The 27,163-nt window shown below is 41.2% G+C and overlaps 1 protein-coding gene across 1 annotated transcript; it reads left to right on the top strand.

Moving 5' to 3' along the window:
* Positions 1-1,711: 1,711 nt before the first annotated feature.
* Positions 1,712-26,437, top strand: RMDN3 (regulator of microtubule dynamics 3). Its single transcript, XM_031952097.1, has 13 exons — positions 1,712-1,879; positions 2,030-2,223; positions 5,312-5,504; positions 5,939-6,082; positions 13,988-14,255; positions 15,368-15,470; positions 18,138-18,198; positions 21,567-21,642; positions 21,811-21,888; positions 22,118-22,216; positions 22,442-22,495; positions 25,089-25,169; positions 25,610-26,437. Exons 2-13 carry the CDS (start codon positions 2,037-2,039, stop codon positions 25,661-25,663), a joined length of 1,398 nt encoding a protein of 465 aa, XP_031807957.1. The 5' UTR covers positions 1,712-1,879; positions 2,030-2,036; the 3' UTR covers positions 25,664-26,437.
* The last annotated feature ends 726 nt before the right edge of the window (positions 26,438-27,163 follow it).

Raw genomic sequence — 27,163 nt, 5'->3', positions numbered from 1 at the left:
TGACCAACAGGATGATTTCAGAAAGGCCTGGAGAGACTTACACGAACTGATGCTGAGTGAAATGAGCAGGACCAGGAGATCATTATATACTTCAACAACAATACTATATGATGACCAGTTCTTTTTTTTTTTTTTATTTTTTAGGTTTTACATTATATGTTTTAATTTACTTACCTTTCATTCTCCTAAGGAGTGATAGTAATGGTTAACTTAAGCATTAACTTAGATACAAACTCTATACATGACCAAATATTACTGCTTAAACCATCCACCCTCATGAGATTGACCAGTTAGTTTGAAAATATTAAATAGGGTGATAATTAGATTGAATTAATTAATGTTTTATCATGCCCCAGAAAGTTTTTTGGAGCTGTTCAGTTCATAAAGTTCCAAATCAGTTCCAATGGAGCAGTAATGAATGAACAGTAGCTTGTGAAAGAAACTCAAATGGGTGATGACTAAACATTAGGATTGAATTCAATCCTAATGTTTTGCTCCCCTGATTTTTTTCTGCATAGCTAGTTAGTACAATATTTCCAGAAGTCTGTTCTTTTGGCTAATGAATAACAGTTTATATGAATAGCTTGTGTACCTAATTTATATTTACATATATTACATCTACTTGTCATCCTGCATCTAGGAGGTTGGGGTGAGGTAAAATGAACAAAGTTTGCAATTGTAATGCTGTAAAGTTACCTGTATATATCCTTAAATAAAAGGCTATTAAATAATAAATTAATTAATTGTAACAAGGTTTAGATTTAAAGATAATGTAGTCAATATATCCTTATAAGGGGAGAAACTGAGGCTCAGTGAAAATGACCTTGTCTGGGGCATCAAGCCTGGCTCTGGGACCTAGGTCTTCATTTCTTAAGCATTAGCCAGAGGCAGAAGCAAAATATATTCTAAGGGTAAAGAAGTTAGATTAAAAGAAGAGATTGCAAGTTTATCACCATTTTAAAATTGGTGTTTTTGTCTCGATTGTGATGAATGACACTTTTACCAAGAAAGGGACAAAAAGCCGAACTATAGCATCTGTCTTCTTTCTTAAGCATTAGCCAAGAGGCGTTTTCTATCCAGAGTTTATTGGGCTTGCCTCGGATCATTGAACTTGGATCAGAAGAGCCAAAAGTCTTTCTCAGTCGAGCCCTTTATGATTGATTGATACATTGCCAGCCTTCTCAATGGTGGGGATGGGGGCGCGAGAAAGGGAAAGAATTTGGAATAAAAAATAAAAAAACAACAAAAAAAGAGCATGCCAGAGAAAAGAGGTCCATGTCCTGGCACCCAGAGCCTATTTTTCCTCCCTTCCTGGTTTATTGTCTTTTTCTGCCTCTTGCGCTTACTTGTCTAGCCAAATTTCTTTTCTCTCGCCCTCTTTCTTTAGCTCTTCCCTTCTCATCGGGGGATGGGTTCCGAGAGACTCTCTCCACGGAGAAAGGGCAAGCTCTAAAACACAAGTCATCTCATGTAGGCGCGGTTGCCGCAACGCGCCGCCTGCCGCGTCAGGTGGATTGTCGCTCGGTCCCGGGCGTGGGGCGAGCGGCCTGCTTCCGTGACATTGTCTCGCCTGGGGCCTTTTGCGCCCTTCTTCTACCTTTCTTTTTTCCTCCCCCCTCCTCTCTTTAGCTCCTCTCCCCCCTCCCCTCGGGGGTTTTCCCCAGACTCCTCCCCCCGACGGGAGAAGGGGCGGGGCTCCTCTCACGTCATCTCTGTGCGCCGCGGTTGCCGCTAACGCCGCCGCCGCCGCCGTCAGGTGGATGTGTCGCTCGGTCCCGGAGCGTGGGAGAGGCGAGCGGCCCGCCGTCTCCGTGACACCGTCCCCGCGGGGCCTTGGCCGGAGGGTGACTGCGGCGGTGCTATGGTATCTGTAGGCTCGGTAAGGGTTCGGGGCCCGCCCCGGGGGCTCCCGGAGCGTGGGCCGGAGCCGGCGGGCGCCTGGGGGGGCAGCGGGCCGGGCCGGGCGCGGGGGCGTCCCGGGGCGGGGGGCCGCGGCCGCTCCTCACTCGCCCTCGCCCTCCCCCGACAGGTGCAGCATGTCTAGACCGGGGGTCCTGGGCGGCGCTCGCTCCGGGCTCGGGCTGATGCTCGGGGCCGCCGCGGGCCTCGGCTTCCTCTGCGCCTTCTACATTCACCGGAGGAAACGGACCCCGAGCCACGGCGGGAACTGGAACGCGTCCAACTCCGTGGGCTGCGCCCGCGCCCCGGAGCCTCTCCGCCAGGGTAGGCGCGCCCCGCCCCGCCCCAGCGCGGCCAACCTCCTGGCCGAAGCGTCCCGGCTGCCGCGGGCGGTCAGGCACGGCCGGCCGGGGCAGGGCTGGCGGTCCCGGGCAGGGCTGGCGGTCCCGGGGCAGGGCTGGCGGTCCCGGGGCAGGGCTGGCGGTCCCCGGGCAGGGCTGGCGGTCCCGGGGCAGGGCTGGCGGTCCCGGGCAGGGCTGGCGGTCCCCGGGCAGGGCTGGCGGTCCCCGGGCAGGGCTGGCGGTCCCGGGGCAGGGCTGGCGGTCCCGGGCAGGGCTGGCGGTCCCGGGGCAGGGCTGGCGGTCCCGGGGCAGGGCTGGCGGTCCCGAGCGCCTGACGCGGTTGGGAGGGTCTGGAAAAGCTTATTCGTTGACCCAAGAAGAGAATCCAGCCTGCCTCCTCAGCTTTATTTTTATAATGCTTAAAACTTATTTCAGTTATTCATTGAGGAGAAATTTGAGTCCCTAATTCTCTCGCACCCCTCCCCTTCCATCCCACTCCTCCCTCACCCATTGGGAAGGCAAGGATTGTGATGTCAATTATACAGGCGGAAAGCATGCAAAACGTTTTCATATATTTTCCACGTTGCAAATAAAAAACAGGAAAATAAATGGAAAAATTACGCTTCAATCTGCATTCAGATACCATCAGTTAGTTCTCTAGCGGTGGGTAGTATTGTATTACTTTGTATTGTTTCATTTTTCTGTAGCTAAAAGCCAAAAAGTGGCTGTAATTATTGAGTTGTTGGGGCCTGACAAATGAGGCGGAGGAAAGGGATTCCTGGATGTATGCCCATTTTACAAGTACAATAAAGAGGCCAGAAAAGGAGGGAGCTTGACACAATTGGTCTTAAATACGTGCTTATTGGTTTAGGTTGAACATAGCATAATTGAGATCATTCTTAGCAGCAAAGGTGGTGTCTGATGCTGGTTTCCTGATTTTTGATCCCATCCTTAAAGTGATGTAGAAAGGCTGGCCCCCACCTTCTTATTCAAATGGAAAGGGATGATGAAAGACTTTACCTTTTTATCTTCTTTCCCTCATAACCCTAGAAAAGTAGGAAGGTGATGAAAAGATTGCATAGTTCTCACTGTTAGTTTTGGCCACAAGCACGAAGGTGGTTCAAGTCCCAGATCAGTGCTGTGTGAGGAGAAAGGAAGCCCAGAAAAATGCAAAATTGGAAAAGTGAGTTTTATAGGTATTAAGACTGTCCTGATTATTTCATTTAATATATCAGGGAATGTTAGTGTTGGAAGACTGGAGATCACCAATCCAACTTTCTTTGCAAATGAGGTTCTTGAAGTCCAGAGAGGTTGGGACTTTCTTAGCCGGATTAGTGGCAGACAAATTCTAGATTGTTATTCAGTGGTCTTTTGACTACATTATACTATCTCTTTATTTAAGGTGAATAAAAGTGTTTTGGGTGTTTTTTAAAGCATTTTATTCTCTAATTTTAGTTCTGTTCTTGTTTTGAGGTTTAATAGGTTGGTCCACTTTGTGGATAGAGAAACTAAAGGCACTATGGTGTATTTAGGAAAGAACATTAACCTTGGAAGACCCTTGTGTTGAAATCCTAGCTCCTTAGCTGCATAGTTTTAGATATGTTACTTTTCTTTGGGTCCCAGTTTTCTGCTTATAAAATGATTTTTTATTATATTCTTATAAAAAGCTTAGCACTGGTTACAATTATTTATTAGGCACTTTCTAAGATTTCACTGGGAATCGTTTTGACTTTTTAGATATTAGGACTAGCTTCCTATTTTTTTTTTAATGAAATTTAGATAATATTCTGCCCTGATTGACTTTGGTAAATGGAACCCTGCTATGTGAGTGTTAGAACTCTGCCCCACATTGCTTTCTTTCCAGCAATTTCAGCAAATTAATTCCCTGTGGGAGACAAGCTTGTTTATGTAGAACCCAAAGGATTGGGATGCTCTTCCCTCTGCTGGGGTTTGAGGGTATTACATTCCAAGTCAGAGGTTAATGCTGTTCACTTAACAATGCATCAGAGTAGAGAAAGGCCAAGTAGCTGCTCTTATTGATACTGGTATAATAGAGTTAAGTTTTCAGAACACTTCATATCCCATTACCAGGGAAAAGTCTCACCTTGATAACAATAGCAGGTCTGTTCTAAGTAGATCAAGTAGGGAAAAAAGCATTAGAAACTCTCAAAGTATAGTTTTGCAATACATTTGGTAGCAGATTATCACAGGCTGGTAATCTTAGACTTAGTACAGGATTTTGGAACTCTCACAACAGCTTGTGGTCAACCATTAGAAGGGCTGTTTCTATGCTGTGGTTTGGGGAACAGTGGCCAATAGCCAAGGTAGTTTTGTCGCCCAACATTCCTGAGCATCCCTGAGCATGTTGTGTAAGCTATAAGCTTCCTGGATTGCTAGTAACACAGAGGGTTCATTTCCAGCTTTGTTGTGCCTGTCATACTGGTTTCTTTCCTATTTTAGCATCTGGCATCTCAGCAGTGAGGGCAATACATTTACTCATCCAAATATGTGTTAAGTAGTTTGCAATTGGCATCGACCTCTTGTGTAATCCAAAAGTTAACTTGGTTGGGGCTCTGTGATAGCTTCTTAACCAGTAGGGTTGGCAAGGGATATCTTTAGTACATCTTTCAGTAGCTGCCACTTTTTTCTTTAACTTGTTTGGCCTCTCTCATGGTGAGAAGAAGCAGGGCTTTTAATTTTCTTGGCTTAGAAGTTTAGTTACATGAAGCATTGGGGAGAATTTGCATCCCAAGATATCTTCTTGCTAGCCTCATTTGACTTTTAGCTATGAGAGTGGACCAAGGACGCTTTGATACTGAAGACGTGCTGGACAAGTTACTGATACTCTAAGAAAATATTTTTCTCTTGCAAAGCACTTGTCATAGACTCAAAGGATTTTATTGTAGCATGCATTTGTGGCATTGCAGTTAGGTACAAGAGAGTTGTTGGGTTCACTCTGGTGAAGGCCAGTGATTTGTTGGAACAAGTTGTCTTACTTGGACAAGGAAATGAGAAGGCCTTATTGTCTCATTCTAGACTGTAAACTTTGTTTTCTATTTCCCATGTTTTAGTGATGCTCTTGCGGCCAGCACCAGGGGAGGCTGGTGATGCTGTGTCTATTCCCAGCATGCCAAGGGAGAAGCAAGAGGAGGTGCTGGATCGCCTGGACTTTGTGTTGAGCAGCCTAACTGAGCTTCGGCAGGAGGTGGAAGAACTAAGAAATAGCCTCCAGGGTCTTGCTGGGGAGATTGTGGGGGAGGTCAAGTGAGTACTGGATGACGGACACTGGGCACCTCATTTAGCTTTTGCTGCTTATGGCAGGCTATTTTACTTTTCTTTCTTGCTTTCTCTCTTTCCTTCTTTCATTTTTTCCTTTCTTTTTCCTCAGAGAACTTCCAGGATTAGGGTGGCACTCTTGCTTGGGTATTTGGGGACCTAAGTTAAATATCCTTAGACTGAATCTCAAAAGGGCATTTAGCAAAAATCTTACTCCACATATCAAGCCCTGTATAAGGACTTTGTAAGCTTTGAGTCACAAAATAAATCAACCTTGAGAAAAAGGGAGCTGTTGAACTCATTTTCTTACTAGCATAGATCTTTGGGACAGATTGTCAATGTATCTTATTTTCCAAGCGAATGGGCAGAATAAATGTGGGTAGGATTTAATTTGACCCTCCAGAATGGGTCCTACTTTTCAGGTCTCAGATGGAAGAGAACCAAAGAGTGACTCGGAGGAGAAGGTTTCCATTCAACAGGGAAAGAAGAGACTCCACTGGCTCCAGCTCCATCTACTTCAGTGCGAACTCGGGAGTACTTTTGACTGAAGGAGAAAGCGAGGGAGGGTAAGTCACTTGCTTCTGGACAGAGTTAGGTAAACTCATGGCATCCCAGCTGTTGTCTGCCAGTGATCTTAGTCACAAACCAGGGTTTTGAGGGACCGTATAAGAAAAGAAGAATTCTTAGGATACTTTTTTGGGGGTGAAAATTTTATTGATGTTCTTTTTAAAACCTTGTTGTCACTTCCCAGTGATTCCTCTCCACATTTCCTCTCATCATAACTTCCTTTGTAACAAAATGGTAGTTAGTTTACCAAGACAATCCATACATTGGAAGTGTATCCCAGACCTTACTTTGCACTCCTCTACTTAGAGGTGGCAGACTTATTGGTCATTGACTTCATATAAATTCTCCTTTTTTCCTTTACATTATTGTGGTCATGAAAATTTTTCTCCTAGTTCTTCATTTGTTTCATTTCAGTTTGTATACAAATTTTCCCAAATTTCTATTTTTCATTTTATAATTTCAGATTGTGCAATATTATTGAAGGGTTTTTTTTTTTTGTAACTCTGTACCTGCTTCCCTTTCTCTGTGAATAGGAACTTCTTCCTATAGAAGACTTTATTATGTTACTTTAACACTTTGTAGTCACAGAAACTTCTTGATCTGGAGTCAGGTAGGTCTGAGTTCAAATGTGGGGTCAGATACTTGCTTACTAGTTGTGTGATTCTGGGTAAGTCATTTCATCCTGTTTGCCTCAGTTTCCTCATGTAAAATGAACTGGAGAAGGAAATGGCAAACCCCTCCAGTGTCTTTGTCAAGAAAACCTCAAATGGGGTCACTAAGAGTCAGACATAACTGAAAACAATCAAAGTGACAGAAACTTATTCTTTTGGAATATGGAGCAAAAGTGCCTATTCCTATGCTCCATTGAGCCAAATGTAGCCAGTACAATATATTGGGAAATAGCAGAGTGTCTAATAACTCTCTCTATAATTCAGTACTTAAAAAAAAAAAATCCTCAAAACAAGCAAATCATTTGTTTGTGGTTAGTGCAGTTGGGTATCACAGTGTTTAGAATATGAGGAAAATCTGAGTTCAAATCCTGTTTCAACATTAACTGTGTGATCCAGGGTTCCATTGCCTCTTCTCTAAAATGAGGTTAATAGCACCTACCTCACAGGGTTGTTGTGAGGATCAAATAAGATCACATGTAAAGTGCTTTGCAAACTGTAAAGTGTTTTTAAACTTTAATTTGATGATAATGATGAGGGTGATATATGGATGCTTTAGTCCTAAAAGCCAAACCTCAGTGATGATTTGGACAATTCGTTTGAAAGAACTAGGTCTGAATTTTCTGTCCTTCAAATATTTAGAGGTTTTTAAATTTTAAATTAATGATGATGATGTAGATGTTTTAGTCCCAAGGGCTAGGTCTGAATTTTCTGTCCTCTTTTCTTTGACCTGATAATGGTTAAGGTAGAATCTGTCTTTGGCTCTCACCAAATCTAGCAGTCCCAGTGGCCTGTGTTTGATCTAACAGCCCTTTTTCTTTTGTGGCTTTCAATGAGCAGAATTTAATCATGTTACGAATTTAATATTAGACATTAGTGCAAACAGTTGCTTTGTAACTATTTACATTTAAATGGATTTTGATAACATAAACTATTGTAACATTTTAGTCACTCCAGAACTTTTGTGTTCTTTCCTTTTCATTTAAAATTTAAAAAAATTTTAAATACAATTTAAATTTAAAAATAAAATAGGCATTTCCATATACATTTTAGAATAGAAAAAAAGGAATACACATGAGATTGTAAATCTCTTATGTACAGTTTGCTTTCTTTTAAAATATATAATAAATTCAGAATGTAATTTTCAGAGCTGTCCTGTTTGTGATTCTTTCTGACCTTCTGTTCTCTTCTATGTATTTAAAAAAAAAAATGCTTCAGTGACTCTGTTTTTCTTTTGGACTACCCTAATACCTAATTTTTCTCTCTTTCTCTTTCCTCTCCTCCCAATCTTATATAAATTGGAAAAAAGAAGAATAACAAACCCTTGTAATAAATATTCAGTCAACCACTTTATTCCCCGCTAGATTCCCACTCTGGCTATCTGAGCTTGTCAGTCAATAAAGATGTATTAAGCACTTGCTAAGTGCCACACATTGTGCTAAGTGTTGGAGATACAAAGAAAGACAAAAGACAACTCCTGCATCACAGGAGCTTACAAGCTAATGAAATGTATATCTAATTCTACACCTTGAATCCTGAAGGTGGATGGCATGCTTCGTTATCTTTCATAATCTTAGTTGATCATTGAATTGTTTAAAGTTCTTAAGACTATTTTTTGTTTTTGTTTTCATTTTCAGTGTTGTTATTTATAGATTGGTACTGTCCTCTTGGTACTGTCAGCTAACGAGTATTTTTTTTCCTTACCTCCCTCCAACTGGGGAAAAACCACTTGTAACAAATCCATATAGTTAAGCAAAACAGATTCCCATACTTATGATATGCAAAAATACATGTTTCATTCAGAGCCTCTAGTTGTGTCAAGAATTGGGAAATATGCTTTAGTCATTGCTCTTCTAAAATCTTTATTGGTCATTGCATTGGTCAGAATCTTTAAGTCTTTTTTTTTTTTTATTAAATTAAATTTTATTTTCATGAAGTTCTGCCTTTTCTCACTCCCAATGAGAAAGCAAGAACTTGCTTATTTAGAGGCAAAACAAATTACTACTTTGACCATATCTTTAAAAAAAAAAAAAAAGCTCAACCTTCTCTCAGGCTATTTCCCTGTGTCACCAGTCCTATGAAATTGTGATTGGACATTGTGTTGATCAGAATTTCTAAGACTTTCAAAGTTGTCTTTATAATTTTGTTGCACTGTATAAATCATTCTAGTTCTACTCGATTTACTCCATCTATTTATACAATCTTAGATTTCTCTGAAACTAATTCCTTTATTATTTCACAGCACAATAGTAATCCATTAACTTCATATACCATAAACTATTCAGCCATTTCCCAAGTGAAGGACACCCCTTAAGTTGTCAGTTCTTTGCCATCAGAAAAAAAATTCTAGAAATATTTTTGTATATAGGGATCCTTTTTCTCTGCCTTTTATCTTTTTGTAGTATAGACCTATATAGTACTGTTATAATTTGTTAAAAGTGTATATGCAGTTTAATAACTTTTAGGGCATAGTTAAAGTGCTTTCCAAAATGGCTCGACCAGTTTCCAGTTCCACTAATAATGTCTCATTATGCCTGTTTCCCATGATCCCTCCAGCATTTATCTTTTTCTTTTTTTTTTTTTTTGTCAGCTGTGTCAATTAAATGGATGTAAGATAGAATTTCAAAGATATTTTAACTTACAATTCTCTAATTAATGATATAGAGCATTTATTCATATGGCTATTGATTACTTGGGTTTCTTTCTCTTAAAAATGCCTTTTCATGTTTCTTTGCCATTTATCCATAGGGGAATGGCTCTAATTCTTATAATTTTGAATCAGTTCTCTTGGTAGTTTTTTCAGGGAAAATTTTAAGGATTTAGAAATCATTGCAAAGATTAAGTCTTTCAAAATTGTTTTTCTTTACATCATTGTTATTTATAGATTGTTCTGTTACTGTTCTACTGTTCATGGATGATTCTGCTCAATTCACTGCATCAGTTCATACAAATCTTCCAGAGATTTTCAGAAACTAGACCTTTTTTTTTTATGATACAATAATATTTCATCACATGTAACATTTTTTATTCATGCATTCTCCTACTGATTGCCATGTCTTAGTTTCCAGTTTTTTTAGTAAGAAAAGGAGCTACTGTAAATATCTTGCTTGACATTCTATTACTAGAAATGATGGCTTCTTTAACCATTTCCTAGTTCCTCCCTTTGGAGCCTGTGTGTGGGTCAGGGCTTGTGGGGGAGTCCCCTCTTGGAAAAAAATAGATTGCTGTGATAGAAACCCTGTTCTCTGAGTAGTACAAGAAACTTTTATCTATAGAAAAGCATGTTTTCTGTGTCCTGTCCCATTTATGGGGAGCACACAGATGGACAAGAGACAACAGGAAAATGCCAACTTTTTTTTGCTCCCTTTGATGCATACTGAAGTTGGTATTTGTGGTGGGGGGTTTTAAAGGGCTAACAATACATGTTTTTAGTTGCTTCATCTGCTATTTGTCTTAGCAGACAACTGTCATTTTCTATATGTTGCCATGATTGACCAGTCTATACTGATTTAAAGATTTAGAGATGCCCCTACTAGCTCTAGCAGTTTGCCTAAGTCTTCTGGACCAAAAGACGCTTCATGCTAGAAAACACTTTTCTTCTCAGCACAGATTGTAGTAACAATGGATTTAGAATTGGAAGTCCTGAGTTTGAATTACGGCAATGTTACTGTATAGCTGTGAAGCTCTAGGCAAGTCGCTTAATTTTTCTTTGCTTCTGTTTCCACATCTAAAAAATACCTATACTATCTATTTCATAGGGTTGTTGGGATAAAATATGTTGAATACTTTACAAACTACAAAATAGTATAGAAATACCAAAACCTTTGGTGGATAATAGGTAACGTATAGTTGTAATTTCCAAACTTTTCTTTGAACACATAAATGTTTTGATGGTAAAGGAGACTTTGTAGCTACAATAATATAAGGAAAACCTAGAGATTTGGGAATTGTAGTCAATTCCCAAGTGTAGTCTGTTCCAGGTAGGCAGTTAGCTGAGCATTCTGACTGGTTATTGAAGAACAAAGTCCATTTCTTCCAGTACCAAAATGTAAGTAGCACAAAGTTGGATGGTCAGAGGGTTAGTTCCAAGAAGCATACTGTTATGAATAATATGAAGTTGGGGTGGCAGAGCCAGAGAGCTCATGTTGTGCATTTTGTTGACAATTGGAACCATGCCAAGGGGGCACAGCTTTGCCAAGAGTTTAGAAAATGGAAATTGGTACATCTAATCCATGATTGTTAAAAAAAACCTTTACAGATAATTGCTTGCTCTGAAGTCAATAAAAGCCAATGTGGTTTGCAAATTAGAATTATAGGACAGAGATGACCAAAGGCCAAGGTCATATTTACAGTGACCTGTTCTTTGATAGCTGTCCAGGTGAGTTAACTGGTATACTGTGTGGTAGTAAATTTATCCCCAGGGAGCAGATTGGCAGTAGTCCCTATATTGAGGGAAGATGTGGCTTTCTTGAAATTAGTTTGAATAGAGAGCAAGATGGCTGGCCCTTTGGCTTATGGAATAAATTGGTCATTTGAAGCCTGATTTTTTGGCCTGATATCCAGGTCAGTGGTCAGGGAGTACTTCCACTACAATCAGTGCACTTGGGCAGAAAGGGAAACTCTGGTGAGCCATTCTTTTCTTGGGACAGACCACAAACTTATGAATGACTTTGAATAATGAGAACCAGGGAAAAATAGTGCTTTAGATAATACACGTCATTTTTCCTGTGAAGGGAATTGAGAGGATTTATTTGGACTGTCTTGGTCTGATCCTTCAAAACTATGAATTCTTTCATGGGTTCCAGAAGTAAACATCTCAAGATGTGAGAGGTAGGCTTCAGAGGAATAGGCAGTAAATTCATTTTCATGGGCATTGTCAGACAGACAGACAGCTTAAGTCCTTCTGCCTGTTGAAATTTTACTCTCTACAGGATTCAGCTCAAGTTTTTCATCTTTTCCATGAAGTCTTCCCAGATCATTCTAGCCTGAAGTGTACCGCCACTTTTGAACTTTTGTAGCTCTTTAAACTTCTTACAACACTAGCCACATACTGACTTGTCTTTAGTTATAGCTGTACTTCTGTTATCCCCCCTATTAGACCGAAAGCTTCTTGAGGGCAGGGACCATGTCTTAAATCATCTATCACAAGGCTACATAGTAAATTCTTAATAATTATCTATTAAATAACTCTTTTCTGGTGTTAAGGGTTCTTCAGCCCTCAAAACATGAATTTTAGAAGTTTTCATCACACAGAAAATAAATTGTATAGACAGGGCACTATATTCAGAAAGAATCTTAATTTTCACACCTCTGACATGACCAGACACTCCAGATTAAGCTGCCATATCCAAAAAAGGTTCCTTTATTTCCCAGATAGTCACAGGGGCCTGAAGAAGAGCAAAGATGTAGGAGGGAGTGAAGGAAGATCTATTGTATATAGCCTTATTGTATATTCAATTTAGGGCCCAAGAGGTATCATAAAGGACCTAGAGGATCCTGAGTAAGTAATGAGACAATGACAATTGTCTGTGGTATCAATGATAGAGGACTCTTTCAAGAACATTAATAATGTTCTTAGTCTGTGGGTCCACATGGAGATTGGTGTCAGTTCTTTGCTGTCCAACAAAACTGTAAAATCCCCTTTTAAAACCTTAGGGTTTCTGATGAAAGAAATGGATCATAAATTTCTTGAACTGCTTTTACTCATATGTAAAGTAGGCTGGTCTGTGCTTTCAATTCTAGCTCAGAAAAGAACTAAATATGTTTAGGTCTCTGGCCTTTTTAGGACTTTAAGGCCTTTCTTGACCCCTTGTTTTCCTGAATTCTTGTTTTCCTTGGATAATTTATGTCCCAGGAGACTGTTATCAAAGCAAGCAGGGGCCATAATGGATTGTAGCATTTCATGACTTCCTGAATGTGAAAAAGTTAACTCCTGGATCAAAGTTGTTGAGATTCTGTTAATGGCTGTGACTCCATTCCCCAGATCATGGGAAATATGAATTTATGTGAACCAGCTGAGTGGACCCATCTTGTCATTGGAAAGTTGCAATCCCTGAACAAAGCAGAAAGTATATTGTTTTAGTGACTAGAATCCAAGGTTAAGGTACCTAGCTTATGGGGTGACAACTACAGAAGCAGCTTAAAAACCTACTAACTATACTTCTGGGAAGGGTTTCATAGGGTAGTAGTTAGTGGACTTTATATAGTGTATTTATATACATAAATATAATATAAATATTTATGTAGCTACTTGCCTCCATAAGAAGAAGACTGCTGTATTTTCTCATGGCCATTTACTCAACTATTTCCTTTTCTACCACGGTGTTAATTTTAGAGGCATATCTGCCTGCAGTATGCGGAGTAACGTGTTAGTGCCTTTGAGAAAAGCGTACTGTCAGCTGGTATTTCCTATATCCATTCAGTTGTCAAGACCAGTCATTTCTACATCTTTCAAATGTTCCTCTTTTTCTCCACTGACACTGTCACCACCCTGATGTAGACCTAAATTATCTCATGATGGGACTACCTGCAGTCTTATCTCTTCCTACTACTTGCCTTAAATCTCTTCCTACTACAAACCACTCAGCTGTTAAATTGATCTTCTTAAAATATGGATCTCACCATGTTAGCCCACTATTTCATAAACTGCAATGACTCCCACAATTAAATGTAAAATTTTCTGTTTGGCTTTCAAAACCCTTCATAAGCTGATCCTCTCCTGCCATTTCAGTCTTCTTACACCATACTTTTCTCCAATGCTCTGCAGACCAGTGACATTGGCCTTGTTGTTCCATGTACATGGCATTCCATTTCCCAATTCTGGGTCTTTTTTATTGACTGTGCCCCATGCCTGAAACTCTTTTCCTCCTCCTGGCTTTTTTCAGGTCTCAGCTAAAGTCCTACCTTTTGCAGGAAGCCTTTCCCAGTCCTTAATCTTCATGCCTTCTCAAACTAGCCCATTTATTTGGATATATCTTATTTGCATATGTTTGTCTGTATTTTATTTCTCCCATGATTCTGTGAGTTCTTTCAGAGAAGTATATGCCATACCTGTCGCAGTGCCTGGTACAGAGTGAGCACTTAAGTGCTTACTGACTGACTCCTTGGTACACTTAGACTTGGATGCATTAGCTATTCTTTTGTTTGGGGGTGACTCAGTGGGCACCCATTCCTCTGGGACCTGGGGAGTCAGTCTGTGTGTCTGAGTGATGATGTCCAACATGCTTTCCACCCCAGGTACACAACAGCTAATGCAGAGTCTGACTATGACTGGGAGACAGAAAAGGAAAGTGAGGAGGATGAAGATGAAGTGAGTTGTGAAACAGTGAAAACAGGACGAAGGGACTCCCAGGACCTGACTGGCGAGGGGGATTCCCTTCTGCCGGTGGACTCTGCCGGTGGAGAGGAGCTGCTCCTGCTGCTGCGGCAGGCGGATGAGCTGCACCAGGGTGACAAGCAGAACAAACAAGAAGGTTTCCAGAGGCTCCTCAACAATAAGCTGGCGGTAATGCTCCCCTCCCCATCCCTGATGCTGTCCCGAAGTGAGCAAGGGCAGCCGGGCACGGGTAGTTCAGAAGGCAAGTTGTGGGTGGCAGCAAGTGCTGGCAGTGCCTAATATTAAATCATTGTGTCCCCCACATCAGGTGTGAGTTACAATTAGAAAATCCATATCCAGATGGGATAAACTTTTTTCTGTGTTTGGCGTTGGGATAGGGTAGAGGAGGTGGAGACAACAGGAGACTGGTCTTTCCTTCTCCCAGAATCTACCTGTCCCTTTTCTCCCTTGCCTTATGAAACAGCAGAAGATTGTTACATCTTCAAGTCTGGCAAATATTTGGTGCCTAAGGAAACAACTTTAAAAAAAGCAAAAATGAGGAAAATGGAAAAATAAGTGAAAAGGTTCTGCTGTTCAGCAGGTGGAGAAACTTGTAAAAGAAGCTGACATGTCTTTTCCCCCCTTAGTTCTTTGCCCCATCCCATTCGCTTTCCTACCATAGTACCTAGAGCCCAAGCTTTCAGTCTTGTCCCATTTGAAGGAGGACTGAAATAAGAACTAGAAGGGGTAATCTAAAACATTTTTCCACCTGTTTAGAGAAGAGTGTTGAAACTAAAACCCTTCAAAAGAAAACCAGGATACAATTCCACCCTGGTGAAACTCTTCTTACATCATGCTCCGAGTGGTCTGGGTTTCCCTGTCCCTGGCTTAGGCCTGGGACACAGCAGGCTCCCCATTCTCATTTCCAATTTCCCCATAGGTCTTTGGATGCCATGCAGCATCACAAGTTTTTAAAAGGCTTCCATTCGGGGGTGGGAGAGTGGGGAAAGGAATGGATGGTTTGAGATTTGACCTTTTGGGATTTGTTAGCAAAATGTTTAGCTGAAGGCTTTCTCCATTTCATCACAGATATACTACCTGCATCCTGTTAAGTGTCATTTCCACCATTCACCTGTTGAGGATTATCCCACTGGGCAAGGTTCATTGGGGCACAGACCTGGGAGTTCTGTGGGCTCTTTGCTCACCCCAGCAAAAGCGTCTCATGGTGGCTAGAGCAGGGAATCCCCGATGCCCAGGGTGTGGAATGAGAAGTGCTTTCAACTCTTTTGTTCCATTCACAGTATGGAAGTCGGCAAGACTTTTTGTGGCGCCTGGCCCGGGCCTACAGTGACATGTGTGACCTCTCCGAGGGAATGAATGAGAAAAAATCATACGCCCAAAGTGGTGAGCACCCACTTGACTTTTGCAGGGGAAAGGAGGGTGACCTTGGATGGCCTTCTGGTTTTGGCCTTTATTTTTACAAGAGAAAACCAAGCCTACAGAAGTTATATTTTGCTGGGGTCACATAAATAGAGCAGGGAGCACAGCTAAAATGTGGTTCAAGTCTTCTGATCCTAAATCCAAGGTGCTTTCTATAAGAGTACGTGGCCTAAAGGGCTGAGTCAGCAAGTATGGGTTTGGCACAGGTTGGTTAGCATTCAAAGGGGCTCTTGGCATCTCGGGGCAGGCCAGCCTAAGGCAGGTCACTTAGCCATTATGGATTCTGGCTTCTCCACCTAAGATGTAGGCATTTCATGGAGAGGGCAGAGCAGCTAATTCTGGATCTGGACAGGCTACCTACCTGTGGGGCCGACAATAAGATTTTACACAAATTTGGCTTGCCCCTGATCGTAACTTAGAGCCAGAATAGGCCTTATCCAGCCTCTTATTTTACAGATAAAGAAATTAACAGAAGCTGCAGCTTGCATTTGAATGCATGTCCTCTGAATACATATTCAGGGTTCTCTCCCCAATACCATTGCCTCTTCTACCCTTATATGTCTCCTTCTGAATCCCTTTTTTGTCTTTAAATTTCAACTGAATGTAATTTAAACATGTTCCAAGGTTACTCTTCTACTGAAATCTTCCGTGATTCCTCCCCCTCGCAGCCTGCCTTGTACTTTTTTTTTTTTTTTTAAAACTCTGCTCTCCACTGGTTCATGTGACACCAGAGAAATCACTCAGTAATGTGCTGTAGATTTCTGGTATGTACAGTAAGTATATTGTCATTATCTGATATGTGTATTAGTTCTATCTAATGGACTATAACCTCCATGGTGACAGGGCCAATCCTTATCTAAATTGTATTTGGTCTGTACCCAAGATTTGCTTTGAATTCACTTTATAGTTTATAAAATGCTGTCCTCACAACCTCAGGTACAGGTAGTTAGTACAAGTAGTATTCCATTTTTACAAAGGATGTTAAGGTAGTGATTCTTCTGGTCACCTTGGGAAATCATTTTAGTGTTCTGCTGAAGGTGTTAGCTGTAAAAGGACCTTAGAGGCCATCAAATTCAATACCTCATTATACAGATGGGGGAACTGAGGCTAGGGATGGTTAAGTGACTTGCCTAGTGTTACACAATGGCATCCAAAAATTAGTCAGCAGGATCTGAACTTGGATCTTCGTGATTTGGAGCCAGGCATTTTCCCCTCTGCTGCCTTGATGCCTCAATCCTGGAACTTGTAGACTTGCCTTAGGCAGCACTAGGATTAATGGGCAGAAACTATAGGAAGATTTTGTGCTTAATATAATATAGGAAAAGCACTCTAGCAATTATACTTGTCTTAAAGTATTAACTGGTTGCCTTAAGTGATAGTGAAGTAATTTTTCTTGTCAAGGGTGAGAGGCGAAGGCCCAGTCTTCCAAGTGAAGACCAGATGACCACCTACTGAGGATATTGTGGAGGGTTTCAGATTTAGTGTGGATGAGTTGACCGCTTCACCTACTTCAGCCCATTAAATCTTGGATTCTATGCTATTGGCCCCGTGTTGTCATGATCCACCCAACCCGTCTTATCACAAAAACTTTTGTCCTTAGGAGCAAGGAGTACTTCCACATTGATAATCAGGGTTCTGGGTTATTCTTTGTGGTAATTATTTTCAAAGCCAGCCATCTGTGAGGTTGCTCTAAATCCTGGGCCTAAAAGGAACTTCAGAAGTCACATTGCTATGTTATCTTGCCTTTAAACCAGTTTGTGCTTGTGTAATAGGAAAAGGGGCTTCTGGGTGTCCGTATTTGATAATTTAAGTCCTTATAGGGCTTCACTAATTTTGGACACTAAATTCTTCTTGAATGGTATTATAGGGAGATAGAATGGTATAGGGAGATTGGGCTAAATTTATACTGCCACCAATTTAAAAAACAACAACCACCACCCTGAAAATTGTCACTAAACTTTAAAAAGTTAAAAAAAAAATACTATGCTTCTTTCTCTTTTGAGAAAGTTTGTTTTGCTGAGGCAATTGGGGTTAAGTGACTCAGGGTCACACAGCTAGGAAGTGTTAAGTGTCTGAGATCACATTTGAATTCAGGTCCTCCTGACTTCAGGGCTGCTTCTCTATTCACTGCGTCACCTAGCTGCCCCTTGAGGAGACTTTCTATTGACAAAATCCAGTTTCACCTCCCTGCAGATTCTAATTAATCAGTATACTTAACCTTTTGGTTTCAGAAGCAATCCTCAAACCTCTCACTACTTAAAAATTATGAGAACTTATCTCCCCTTTTCTAATTTTCTTATTCTAATTCAAATAAGATCCAACATTGACACAGCACATTAAAGTTTGCCAAGAACTTTACAGGCACTTTCTTAAGGATGGCAGTACAAGAGCAATTGAGGAGATAAGTGTTAGGGGTGGGGAGGTATCTGAGCAGTCCATGTCTTTGGAGATAAAGAATGTATTTCTGACTTGTCACTCCTAAATTGGCTCCAACCGAGTACTGAAAAGTGAGACTAGAGCAGGCATTTTTCTATCCCCTGTTCTTTTTGAAGAGGATCCTTCTAGGCTTTGGGTAGGAAAGAATCCTTTTCAGCATATTGCTAATTTCAGGTACTATCTTTTATCTTTTAGGAAAAGAAGAAGCAGAGGCTGCCCTGGAGAAAGGGGAGGAAAGTGCTGAGTCTCACCAGTGGTAAATAATGGGCTCCAAGGGGGAAGAACTAACCATGGGAACACACAGGAAGCTTGTTTAGGACTCTGACTCAGCCAGCTTTCACTGCCCCATGACCAGGGTGGGTCTTGTATTTTTCTTCTTGGCAATGACCAGAGACAGCTCTGCCTGGAGGTTTCAGGACAGCCCTGGTTTGGCTTCCTGTTTGGCCCCTTATAAAAAGCCAGAAGGATCTGCTTTTTTGGAGCAAGGCTGTTTGGGCAGAACTGTGCCGGAATTTTGTGTGTTTGTTGGTTTGTTTTGACCAAACAACTCTGGAGGTGAAATAGAGAAACCCAGCATAGTGAGACAAGGCTCAGAAAAATGAGTTGTTTTGGAGTCAGTGGTGAAGGTGGATTGAGATGAGCAGGGCTAATATCTAAATCTCTTTGCTAGGTGATACCTTGTTCTATAATGCAGTCCTAACTGATGAACTTTGGCTTTTGTTTAGCTTGGGTGGGGATATCTGTCCCTGAACTTTGGGTACAGTGAACAGAACTGCCAAGTCTGATGGTTTATGGGATGGATTCTTTTATTGTTGTATTTTTTAAAAATTTGTGATTTCATGAAGCAAAGCCCTAGTAGCTGTCCTGGGAGTCTGGGCCAGAATTCTTAGTTTCAGTGAAAATGTTGCTATGCCATGTTTTTTTTTTTCTTGCTATTCTCTTGGCCTGTCTGTGGATCTGGAAAGGGGGACAGAGTGCAAGGTTTCTCTGGTTTTTGATGGACTTCACATCTGTCTACTCTGGTTCTCACTTATCAGGCCCTTTGGCCTAATTGTCTCCTCCCCTTTTTTAAAGTCAAACTATTTTTTAGTCAAACAATTAGGAAAATACAACATAGTCATGAAACACTGAACAGGAAGGCTAGTTAATTGCATTCAGTAAGAAGTTGGTATACAGGGAAGGAAGAGAACAAGATCTTTTCCACACAATGCCTGGTACAATATATTGCTCAAAGTTTTAATCAACACTAATAATTGGATAATTGGTGCTGTATTCTGTATTGCATCTGTACTCTGGGGTAGAAACAAGTTCTCCCTTACAATCTGCCTAAGCTCCAGAGTTGTCTTCTCACCCTTTCCTATTCTAAGAGGGCCCATTCAACAAGTTGTTTCTATTGAAAAGGGCAAATCAGCAGAACCAGGGCATCACATCTTTTTCTGCTTTGGGTAAAATTAATTTGCCCCTAGACCAGTCATGTACTATTCCATTAAGCAGGAGGCTTAATTAAGATTGTTCTGGGGGCAGCTAGGTAGTGCAGTGGATAGAGCAACAGCCCTGAAGTCAGGAGGACCTGAGTTCAAATCTGATCTCAGACACTTAAGACTTCCTAGCTGTGTGACCCTGGGCAAGTCACTTAACCCTAACTGCCTCAACCAAAAAAGAAAGAAAGAAAAACAAAAAGCTATTAATAAAAAAAAAAAGATTGTTCTGCAAGCAAAATTCCCCTTTTAAAATGAGAGTAGGTTTAGTAGGGTAATGATCTTCATTGTTCTTTGCACAGTTGCTCCCAATAATTTCTGATAATGTTGTTGGTTGTTGTTTGTCCTTTGACAACCATGAAATGACCATGATGCCTTGACATGCAAGTGAACTGGGTTTAAGTGAAGGAGGGCTGTGCAAGGTCACCTACCTCACTTTCCCCTCCAGAGTAATCTGCATCCAATGGCAAGATAGACAACTGGAGATAGCCCTGGATGCAGTAATAATAGCATACTTGATAATAGTAAATATTTATTAGTATCTCTGGTCCAGTCAGACTGGTTTTCTTTTTGGTCCTCACACATAACAACAGTATCCCCCCTCTCTCTGCTTTAGCAGAAGCTGTATTTCCTTCCTGCTTGGAACACACTCATCCTTATTGCTGCCTCTTAGAATCCCAAGTTTCTTTCAAAATTCAGTTCTGGTGCCAGCTTCAAATAAGACCTTTCCCAATCCTTATTTTCATGACATCTTTCCATGCGCTCTGTGGCATAAGCTTAAGCTTATGTTCTTTAACATAAGAACATAATTAAGCTCTTGTTCTTTTCTCCAAGTTTCTATATTTTTTGTCGTTCCCTCTATGAGCAGTTTCTGAGACTCATATTTGGACTGACACTAACTTGACACTCTACGAATCATCTTAAATATTTCTTAGAAATTCTCTCCATCTATCCATCCATCTATTAATCTCTCTGTATATCTATCTATAGTGTCACACACACACACACACACGTGTATGCATGCATGTACATCCACATTTATGTATACTTATGTGTTTGTATGTACATATTTTACACACATCTTTGATATATACATGTATATGCATAACTTGACATAGTTTTTTTTTTTTTTTTAAATAATGAGATAGTCAACCAACACTTCCATACACGTAGGTAAGAAAAAGGATTGCCAATATTTAAAGGGTATCCCAAAAGCCTTAGTATAGCATTAAGCTTAGCATTTTGTGTTAAATTGACCATGATACATAGTAGCACCAATACTGCCCTGTTTGTCTTTGTCGCCATCTGAACTTAGAATCTTCTCTGTGCTTTGAAAAAACTGTTTTATAAAAACTCTTTTCTTTTTCCTGTATCACTCTTATCACCCCTGGCCTTGATACCCTCCATAAAAACCCTCTTGTCACATCAAAACGGTTGTATTGAATTGATCAGGTTTGAAGATTTATGTCTAATTTTGCATCTTTGGTTGTCATCTGCCTCCCAAGAGTCACGACTGATCACTGCATTGATAAGAGTTGTTGAGTCTTTCAAAGTTCTTTTCCTTTTTCTGTATTTTGTCTATTCCATCAATAGCCCTCCTGGTTCTGCTCCCTTCACTCTGCATCAGTTCGTAGGAGTCCTCCCAGGTTTCTCAGAAACTGTCCCTTTCATTTCTTTTGACAAAATTCTAATCCATAATATTTATATTAATTATATAGTCAGTTCAGCCATTCCCCATTTGATGGCACCCATTTTGTTTTAGATCTATGCTACATCAGAAAGTGCTCCTGTAAATATTTTTGTACATATGGGTCCTTTTCTCCCCATCTCAGGATCTTCAAGATTTGTACCAAGTAGTGGTAACGACTGAATCAAAGGGTATGCATATTTGAGTGACTTTCTAGTCAGTGCTGGCTTTTTACTGATGTTCTTTTCCCTTATCCTGCTCTGGAAAGATTGACTCTAAAGGCAGAGGATATGATAAAGAGCATAGGCTGTGGCTGAGGGAGAAGTTGTGGCCTTCAGAGAACCATTGGAAGGGCAGGGCACAGAGAAAAATGCCCTGGACCTCTGGCATGGAGATGTTGCCTTTCGATATGAACATGACCTTCAGATCCTGAGCTTGCTGTTTTTCTCTTCTCGATAGGTACGCAGTGCTGTGTGGTCAGCTGGCCGAGCATGAAGGCATCCAGAGGCGCATCCAGAGCGGTTATATCTTCAAGGTGAGAAATAACACCTTTCCCCACCTCTGGAACTGGCTGCCTATCTGGCTCTTCACATTGTATCCTATTTACTCAGAACAGCTACTTTTCTCTATGGTGTTCCCTTAAGAATACATAGGAGTTTGTCCCCTTCAGATCTGATCTGTAACTGTTTTTTCTCCTTCCCAGGATCATATAGACAGAGCTATTGCCCTCCAGCCAGATAACCCCAAGTCTCACTTCCTGCTTGGAAGATGGTGCTACCAGGTGAGCTCCTGCTAGGGCCCTTAGGAAGCCATAATCTTGGCCAGTCGGATTGGGTTTGTCCTTTGAGGAATTCATGAGTCTATAAGTGCCGACTGAATAAAACGGCCATGATCATGCGCTCAGCATGATGGTCATCATAAGTGAAGCGTGCACCTCAGGTTGCAGTGGAGTGGATACTGACGATTCTATCCCTGCCTAGCTTGGTTATGATTTGTTGTTTTGATGGCAGGTGTCTCATCTGACTTGGCTAGAGAAGAAGACTGTTGGAGCCCTGTTTGAGAGCCCTCCCAGTGCCACCGTCCATGATGCTCTCCAGAGCTTTCTGAAGGTGTCAAGGGAAGGGAGCAGGACAGAGGAAGGAGGGGGCAAGGAGGCTCTCAATGAGAATGGAAGGACTACACTTCAGTGTGGGAAATAGATTGTTCTAATCTGTCGTCTTCCAAGGAGGGGTTGGGAAGGGATCTTCTTTGATGCCAGGGACTTATAATGGAGTTTGGCTGTTCCGGAGGGCCAAATTGACCTTCTTATTGACCCAAATGTCTCCCTTCTTAAGGCAGAAGAACTAAGTCCTGGTTTCTCCAAAGCTGGAAGGGTATACATCTCCAAGGTAATATAATGACCGATATATTTAAAAATATATTTGATGGGGCAGCTAGGTGGCACAGTGGAGCACCAGTCCTGAAGTCAGGAGGACCCAAATCCAAATCTGGTCTCAAACACTTGACACTTACTGGCTGTTGATCCTGTGTGACTTAACCCCAGTTGCCTCAGGGAAAAAAAAATACACACATACATATATATATATATTGCCTCAGGGGAAAAAATATATATATGTATGTATGTATGTGATGCCTTTTGTCTTTACATTACACTAATTTGTAGGAAACCTTTCCTTGTAACTAGAAATAGTTAAAACACAATACCCATCAACAGTGTAGTTAATTTCCTGTCTTAAACAGTAGCTTGTTTTTGCCATTAGATCAGGAGATTTCATTTTCACTTCTCTAGGACTGTCAGTCATTTTGCAGTTACTTAGAGTTTGGCTTTGTGTTAGAGATCTTTTCATTGCCTTGTTATCATCTATGTGTTCCTTTGGTTCTGTTTATTTATTTGACTGTTTCATGTCTCCAAATTCATATTTTGTACTATACGGTAATTTTTTACATTTATAAGATTATAGATTTCAAGATTATCTGGCCCAAATGGACTGGCAATTCCAGCCTTCTTCATTCCGTTTTTTACCAAGGCAGTAAGATTCTTGGCTGAGGCCCAGTGACTCCTATGCACCCTTTTACCTCTAAAACTAAATAAAAACTCTTTGGTTTGGCATTTAGAGCTCACCCCCTGGCTCCCTTCCTGCCTTGGCAGTCATACACCTCTCCCTTCAGTGCCTACTTCCATCCAGAGCCAGCTCAGCTCTTTCATGTACACGCCTCCTTTCATCTCCTGACCCTTTACCTTTGTACTGGCAGTGCTCCTTGCCTAGCATGTGCTCCTTCCTTGGTCTCTGCTTTTCAGAATCTCTGCTTTAGGACTCAGCTTAAGCACTGTTTTCTACTTAAAGTCTCTGTGGGTTCCTATCCACACTAACTTTCTAGCTTCTAGTGCTCTCCTTCCTCAGACTACCTTGTATTCGTTTTTTGTTCTTCATCTATGATTTTTTTCTATCTGTATCCCCAGAACTTAACATAATGCCTGGAACATAGCAGGCATTTTTTAAAGTTCTTGTTGATTAATAGAGTAGATGACAGGGTTGGAAATGCAACATAAGTCTCGTGCCTCCAAAATTGGAACTCTCTTTGCTGCATTATGCTTAAGGATGAGCAAGGTAGGGGCAGCTAGGTGGCACAGTGGATAGAACACCAGCCCTGAAATTAGGATCTGAGTTCAAATGTGGTCTCAGATACTTAATACTTCCTAGATGTGTGACCCTGGGCAAGTCACTTAATCCCAATTACCTCAGCAAAGGGAAAAGAAAAAAAAAAAAAAATGAGCAAGGTGGAGAACATGAGTCCAGAGCAATATCTCTTTGCACAGGGAGGGAGCTGAGGACTAGAAGTTTCAGGAAGGACAAGGAGCAAACTTTGGGAGTAAGGGAATAGAAGACATGAAAGGACAGAAGTGTTATTTATGGTTAGAATTTCAGCAAAGTTAGATTACTGAAAATCCTGGTACATCAAAGCTCAATTTTTATGTTCTAGGTTTATTTTTGTTTTTAGCCATTCCCTAATTTAATGGTATTTAGTTTGTTTCTGGTTTTTTACTACTACCACAAGTGCCATTTTTGAATATTTTCACGTATATTAGACCTGTGGTTTCTGTCTTTGACCATACATGCCCAGGAGTCCTATTACTGGATCAAAGGGTAGGTACAGTTTGGTATTTATGCATCTGAATCATGTGCCCACCATAGATACATATATATGGCAGGAAATAACTGAGTAGAGCTTTTTGTTTAATGGAGTGTTAAGGTAACAACCTTGATTCTCTTAGCATCATTGTATTTTTCTTATGTATAGCAAAAGATGTCAAATTAGATAAATACTTTGCAAACAAACTATCAAGCTTCAAATAAAGGCTAATTATTATTATTATTGATATCCCCAAATTTAGAATTCAAAAGTTTAATGATTGTTAAATTCTTTACATAAATTTGGAAATCATTTAAATTTTAAAAATTGAAAAATCATATCCTCTTATTTTGTGTTACAGTAGAATATGTAAGATTTACTTCCAACATATCCATCCCTTTCTTCCCCAGTCATTATCTCTGAGGATATACAAGACTGTCTTAATCTTATCCCTTAACTTAGTGTGTAGTGTTCTGCACATACCCAAGTCGAACCTTCAACCTGAGTTAGTGGTACATATCCTCTGCCTGTCCTTTCCCCTACTTCCTATTTGGCCTCCCAGTATCCTTTAATGAGGGCATCGAGGTGGTGCCAAACTGCACAAGGCCAGGCCTGTAGTCAGAAGACTCCTCTTGCTGAGTTCAAATCTGGCCTCAGATACTTAGCAGCTGTGTGATATGAGGCAAGCCACTTAACTCGTCTACCTCAGTTACCTCATCTGTAAAGTGAGCTAGAGAAGGAAATGGCAAAGCACTACAGCGTCTCAGTAAAGGGAAAAAAATGGTGTCATGAAGAATAAGACAACAGCAATATCCCTTAATGGTGATCCCTACTGTTTCCTTTTTGCAGTGCTACAGGGAGCTAGGGAACAACTGTGAAGCTGGGCAGTGGATGAAATTGGCCCTGGAGCTGCCAGATGTCACCAATGAGGTATTTATCCAGAGCTTTCCTTTTTCTGCCGTCTCACAGCTCTGTTGATTCTAGTCCCTTCACCCAAGGTTCCTCGTGTCTCCTGAACTTCATCTGTTTAGATTGGAACTGAGAAACTGTCCTGAGCTGTCAGGAATACAGATGTCTGACTTGAGCACGATTATTGGCCCGATGTTAAGTCCTTGAATAAATGTTCCTTTTCAGTGCCATACTTTCCCTAGAAAGCACAGCTTCCTCCTTGAGCGCCATTAGATAAATCTACTTAACAACAGTATATTCTTCATCTTTAAAGCAATGATGAATGCTGAGAAATCACATAAACACGGTTTGGGAGAGATAGGGATGGGATAAATCTCTCGCTGATCTCATTCTGTTCCTCTCCCCTTTGACCCTTTCCCCTCACTCTCCCCCCCCCCCCCCCCCCCTCCCGTTCGCTCTAGGATGTTGTCTGCCACAAGGACCTGGAGGAGCTGAAAGTAGCATTGGGAGAATAAGCACATTCCTTGGCCTTCATCACCAGAAGGGCAAGACCACGTGCAGTAGCAAGAGAGAGGCAGTCTCCTCTTGTGCCTCCTGTTTGGACAAAAATTCCTCCTTGGAGTGGAGGCTGAGCAATCATTGAGGCTGGGAAAAGGAATCCTGTCTGAGCTGCAGTCTCACTGTTTGTATTTGCCTCTTGCCCTGCCATAGTTCATTCTCTCCTAGTCTTCCTCCTACCCTGAAATCAGAAAGAGCTCTAAAGATTTTTTATCAGGTCCCTTCTGGTTTTATGTGAATTTTTTATGTGAATTCTGTGGTTGAAGCTCTGATGGCAGAATGAAGTACCCGTGACTGTAAACAAAAGCCTGGTCAGGGCAGTGGCATTGCCAGCGGGGCAGTGAGCATATGGGAGCTCTACTTTTTCACTGATGGGTAGGTAAATGCACTTTATAAAGCCCTGGAACAAAGTGTGGAACGCTATCTTTTCATCCTTTTTACTCACCAATCCCAATTTTATTGTAAAAATTATCCCTAGGATCCCACCCTGCTTTGGTCAGGGTAAGAGGAAGGGATATGAGAAGACTAGAAATTATCTTCATCTTACCCCCAATGTGGGCTCAGGCTTGGGGTAGGATCTGGCTGTTTCCTCCCTGCCTGGATCTTGACACCTTTTTTAAAGTGAGACATTAGCTTGTTTAGGATACTAATAAAGCAAAGCAATGATATTTATAGCTGCCTGGTCTATATTGTGGTACAAAATTGAAATAAATCAGCTCAAGTGGAAGTGAGATTAAGGTTAGCCTGTCATTGTCTCCCCCCCCCCAATGTGTGCTCTGTTGACTTGTCTTCCCTGTAGTCATTGAATGGGCACAATTCTCCCTTGAGACACTATTTGCCGGGACACAACAGGAAGCAGAGGAATCAGTTTCTCTCAACTTAAATTCAGTCCTGAGCGAGGGTAGCTTGTCTCTTTTCTTTGACATGTAACCATGAGTCTTGTACATCTTGAATTCTGATGTCTATTTGGCATGTTCATTTTCCCCTTGGGCACATGCAACATCAGATAAGTAAGGTCAAGGCACCGACATGAAGTAAAACAGACAACTCAGAGTACTGACAAGAATGTTAAGGCTTCAGCCTTGAAGAAAGATAAAAAATCTTAGGCATCTCTAAGAGAGCATCTTTGATCTGTGCAGTTTCAGCTGGTTGTGATGGGATAGTGTCTTCACTGCCTTCAGTCAGTTTTTCTGAATGGTCATGGACAATTCTGGAACCCAGTCAAATGGATCTAAGTAGAAGCAGTGACCCCTTTCGTTGCCACACAACCTGTTGGGGGGAAGGAGGGAGGAAGCACTGGTCTTTTGTCAGAAAATCTGAAAATGCCTTAAGATGCTCTTTACTAGGTGTAAGAAAGATCTTGGATGGGATTACCACCTTTCCAAGCCTTATTTTTCTTATCTTTCAGATGGGAATATCTACTTTACCTCTTTCATGGGATCTTCTTTTAGTAGCAT

Source organism: Sarcophilus harrisii, chromosome 2 (genome assembly GCF_902635505.1).
Source record: "Sarcophilus harrisii chromosome 2, mSarHar1.11, whole genome shotgun sequence".
In the NCBI taxonomy this organism is placed as follows: domain Eukaryota; kingdom Metazoa; phylum Chordata; class Mammalia; order Dasyuromorphia; family Dasyuridae; genus Sarcophilus; species Sarcophilus harrisii.
This window is presented reverse-complemented; position numbering and strand designations above follow the sequence as displayed.

What these genes read in the sequence shown, in the direction of transcription:
- RMDN3 (XM_031952097.1), top strand. Translation starts at nt 2,037, where the DNA reads ATGTCTAGACCGGGGGTCCTGGGCGGCGCTCGCTCCGGGCTCGGGCTG. An exon ending in GAAGGAGAAAGCGAGGGAGG is followed by an intron (nt 6,083 to 13,987) that starts GTAAGTCACTTG and finishes TTTCCACCCCAG; the next exon opens with GTACACAACAGCTAATGCAG. An exon ending in AGAGCGGTTATATCTTCAAG is followed by an intron (nt 21,643 to 21,810) that starts GTGAGAAATAAC and finishes TCTCCTTCCCAG; the next exon opens with GATCATATAGACAGAGCTAT.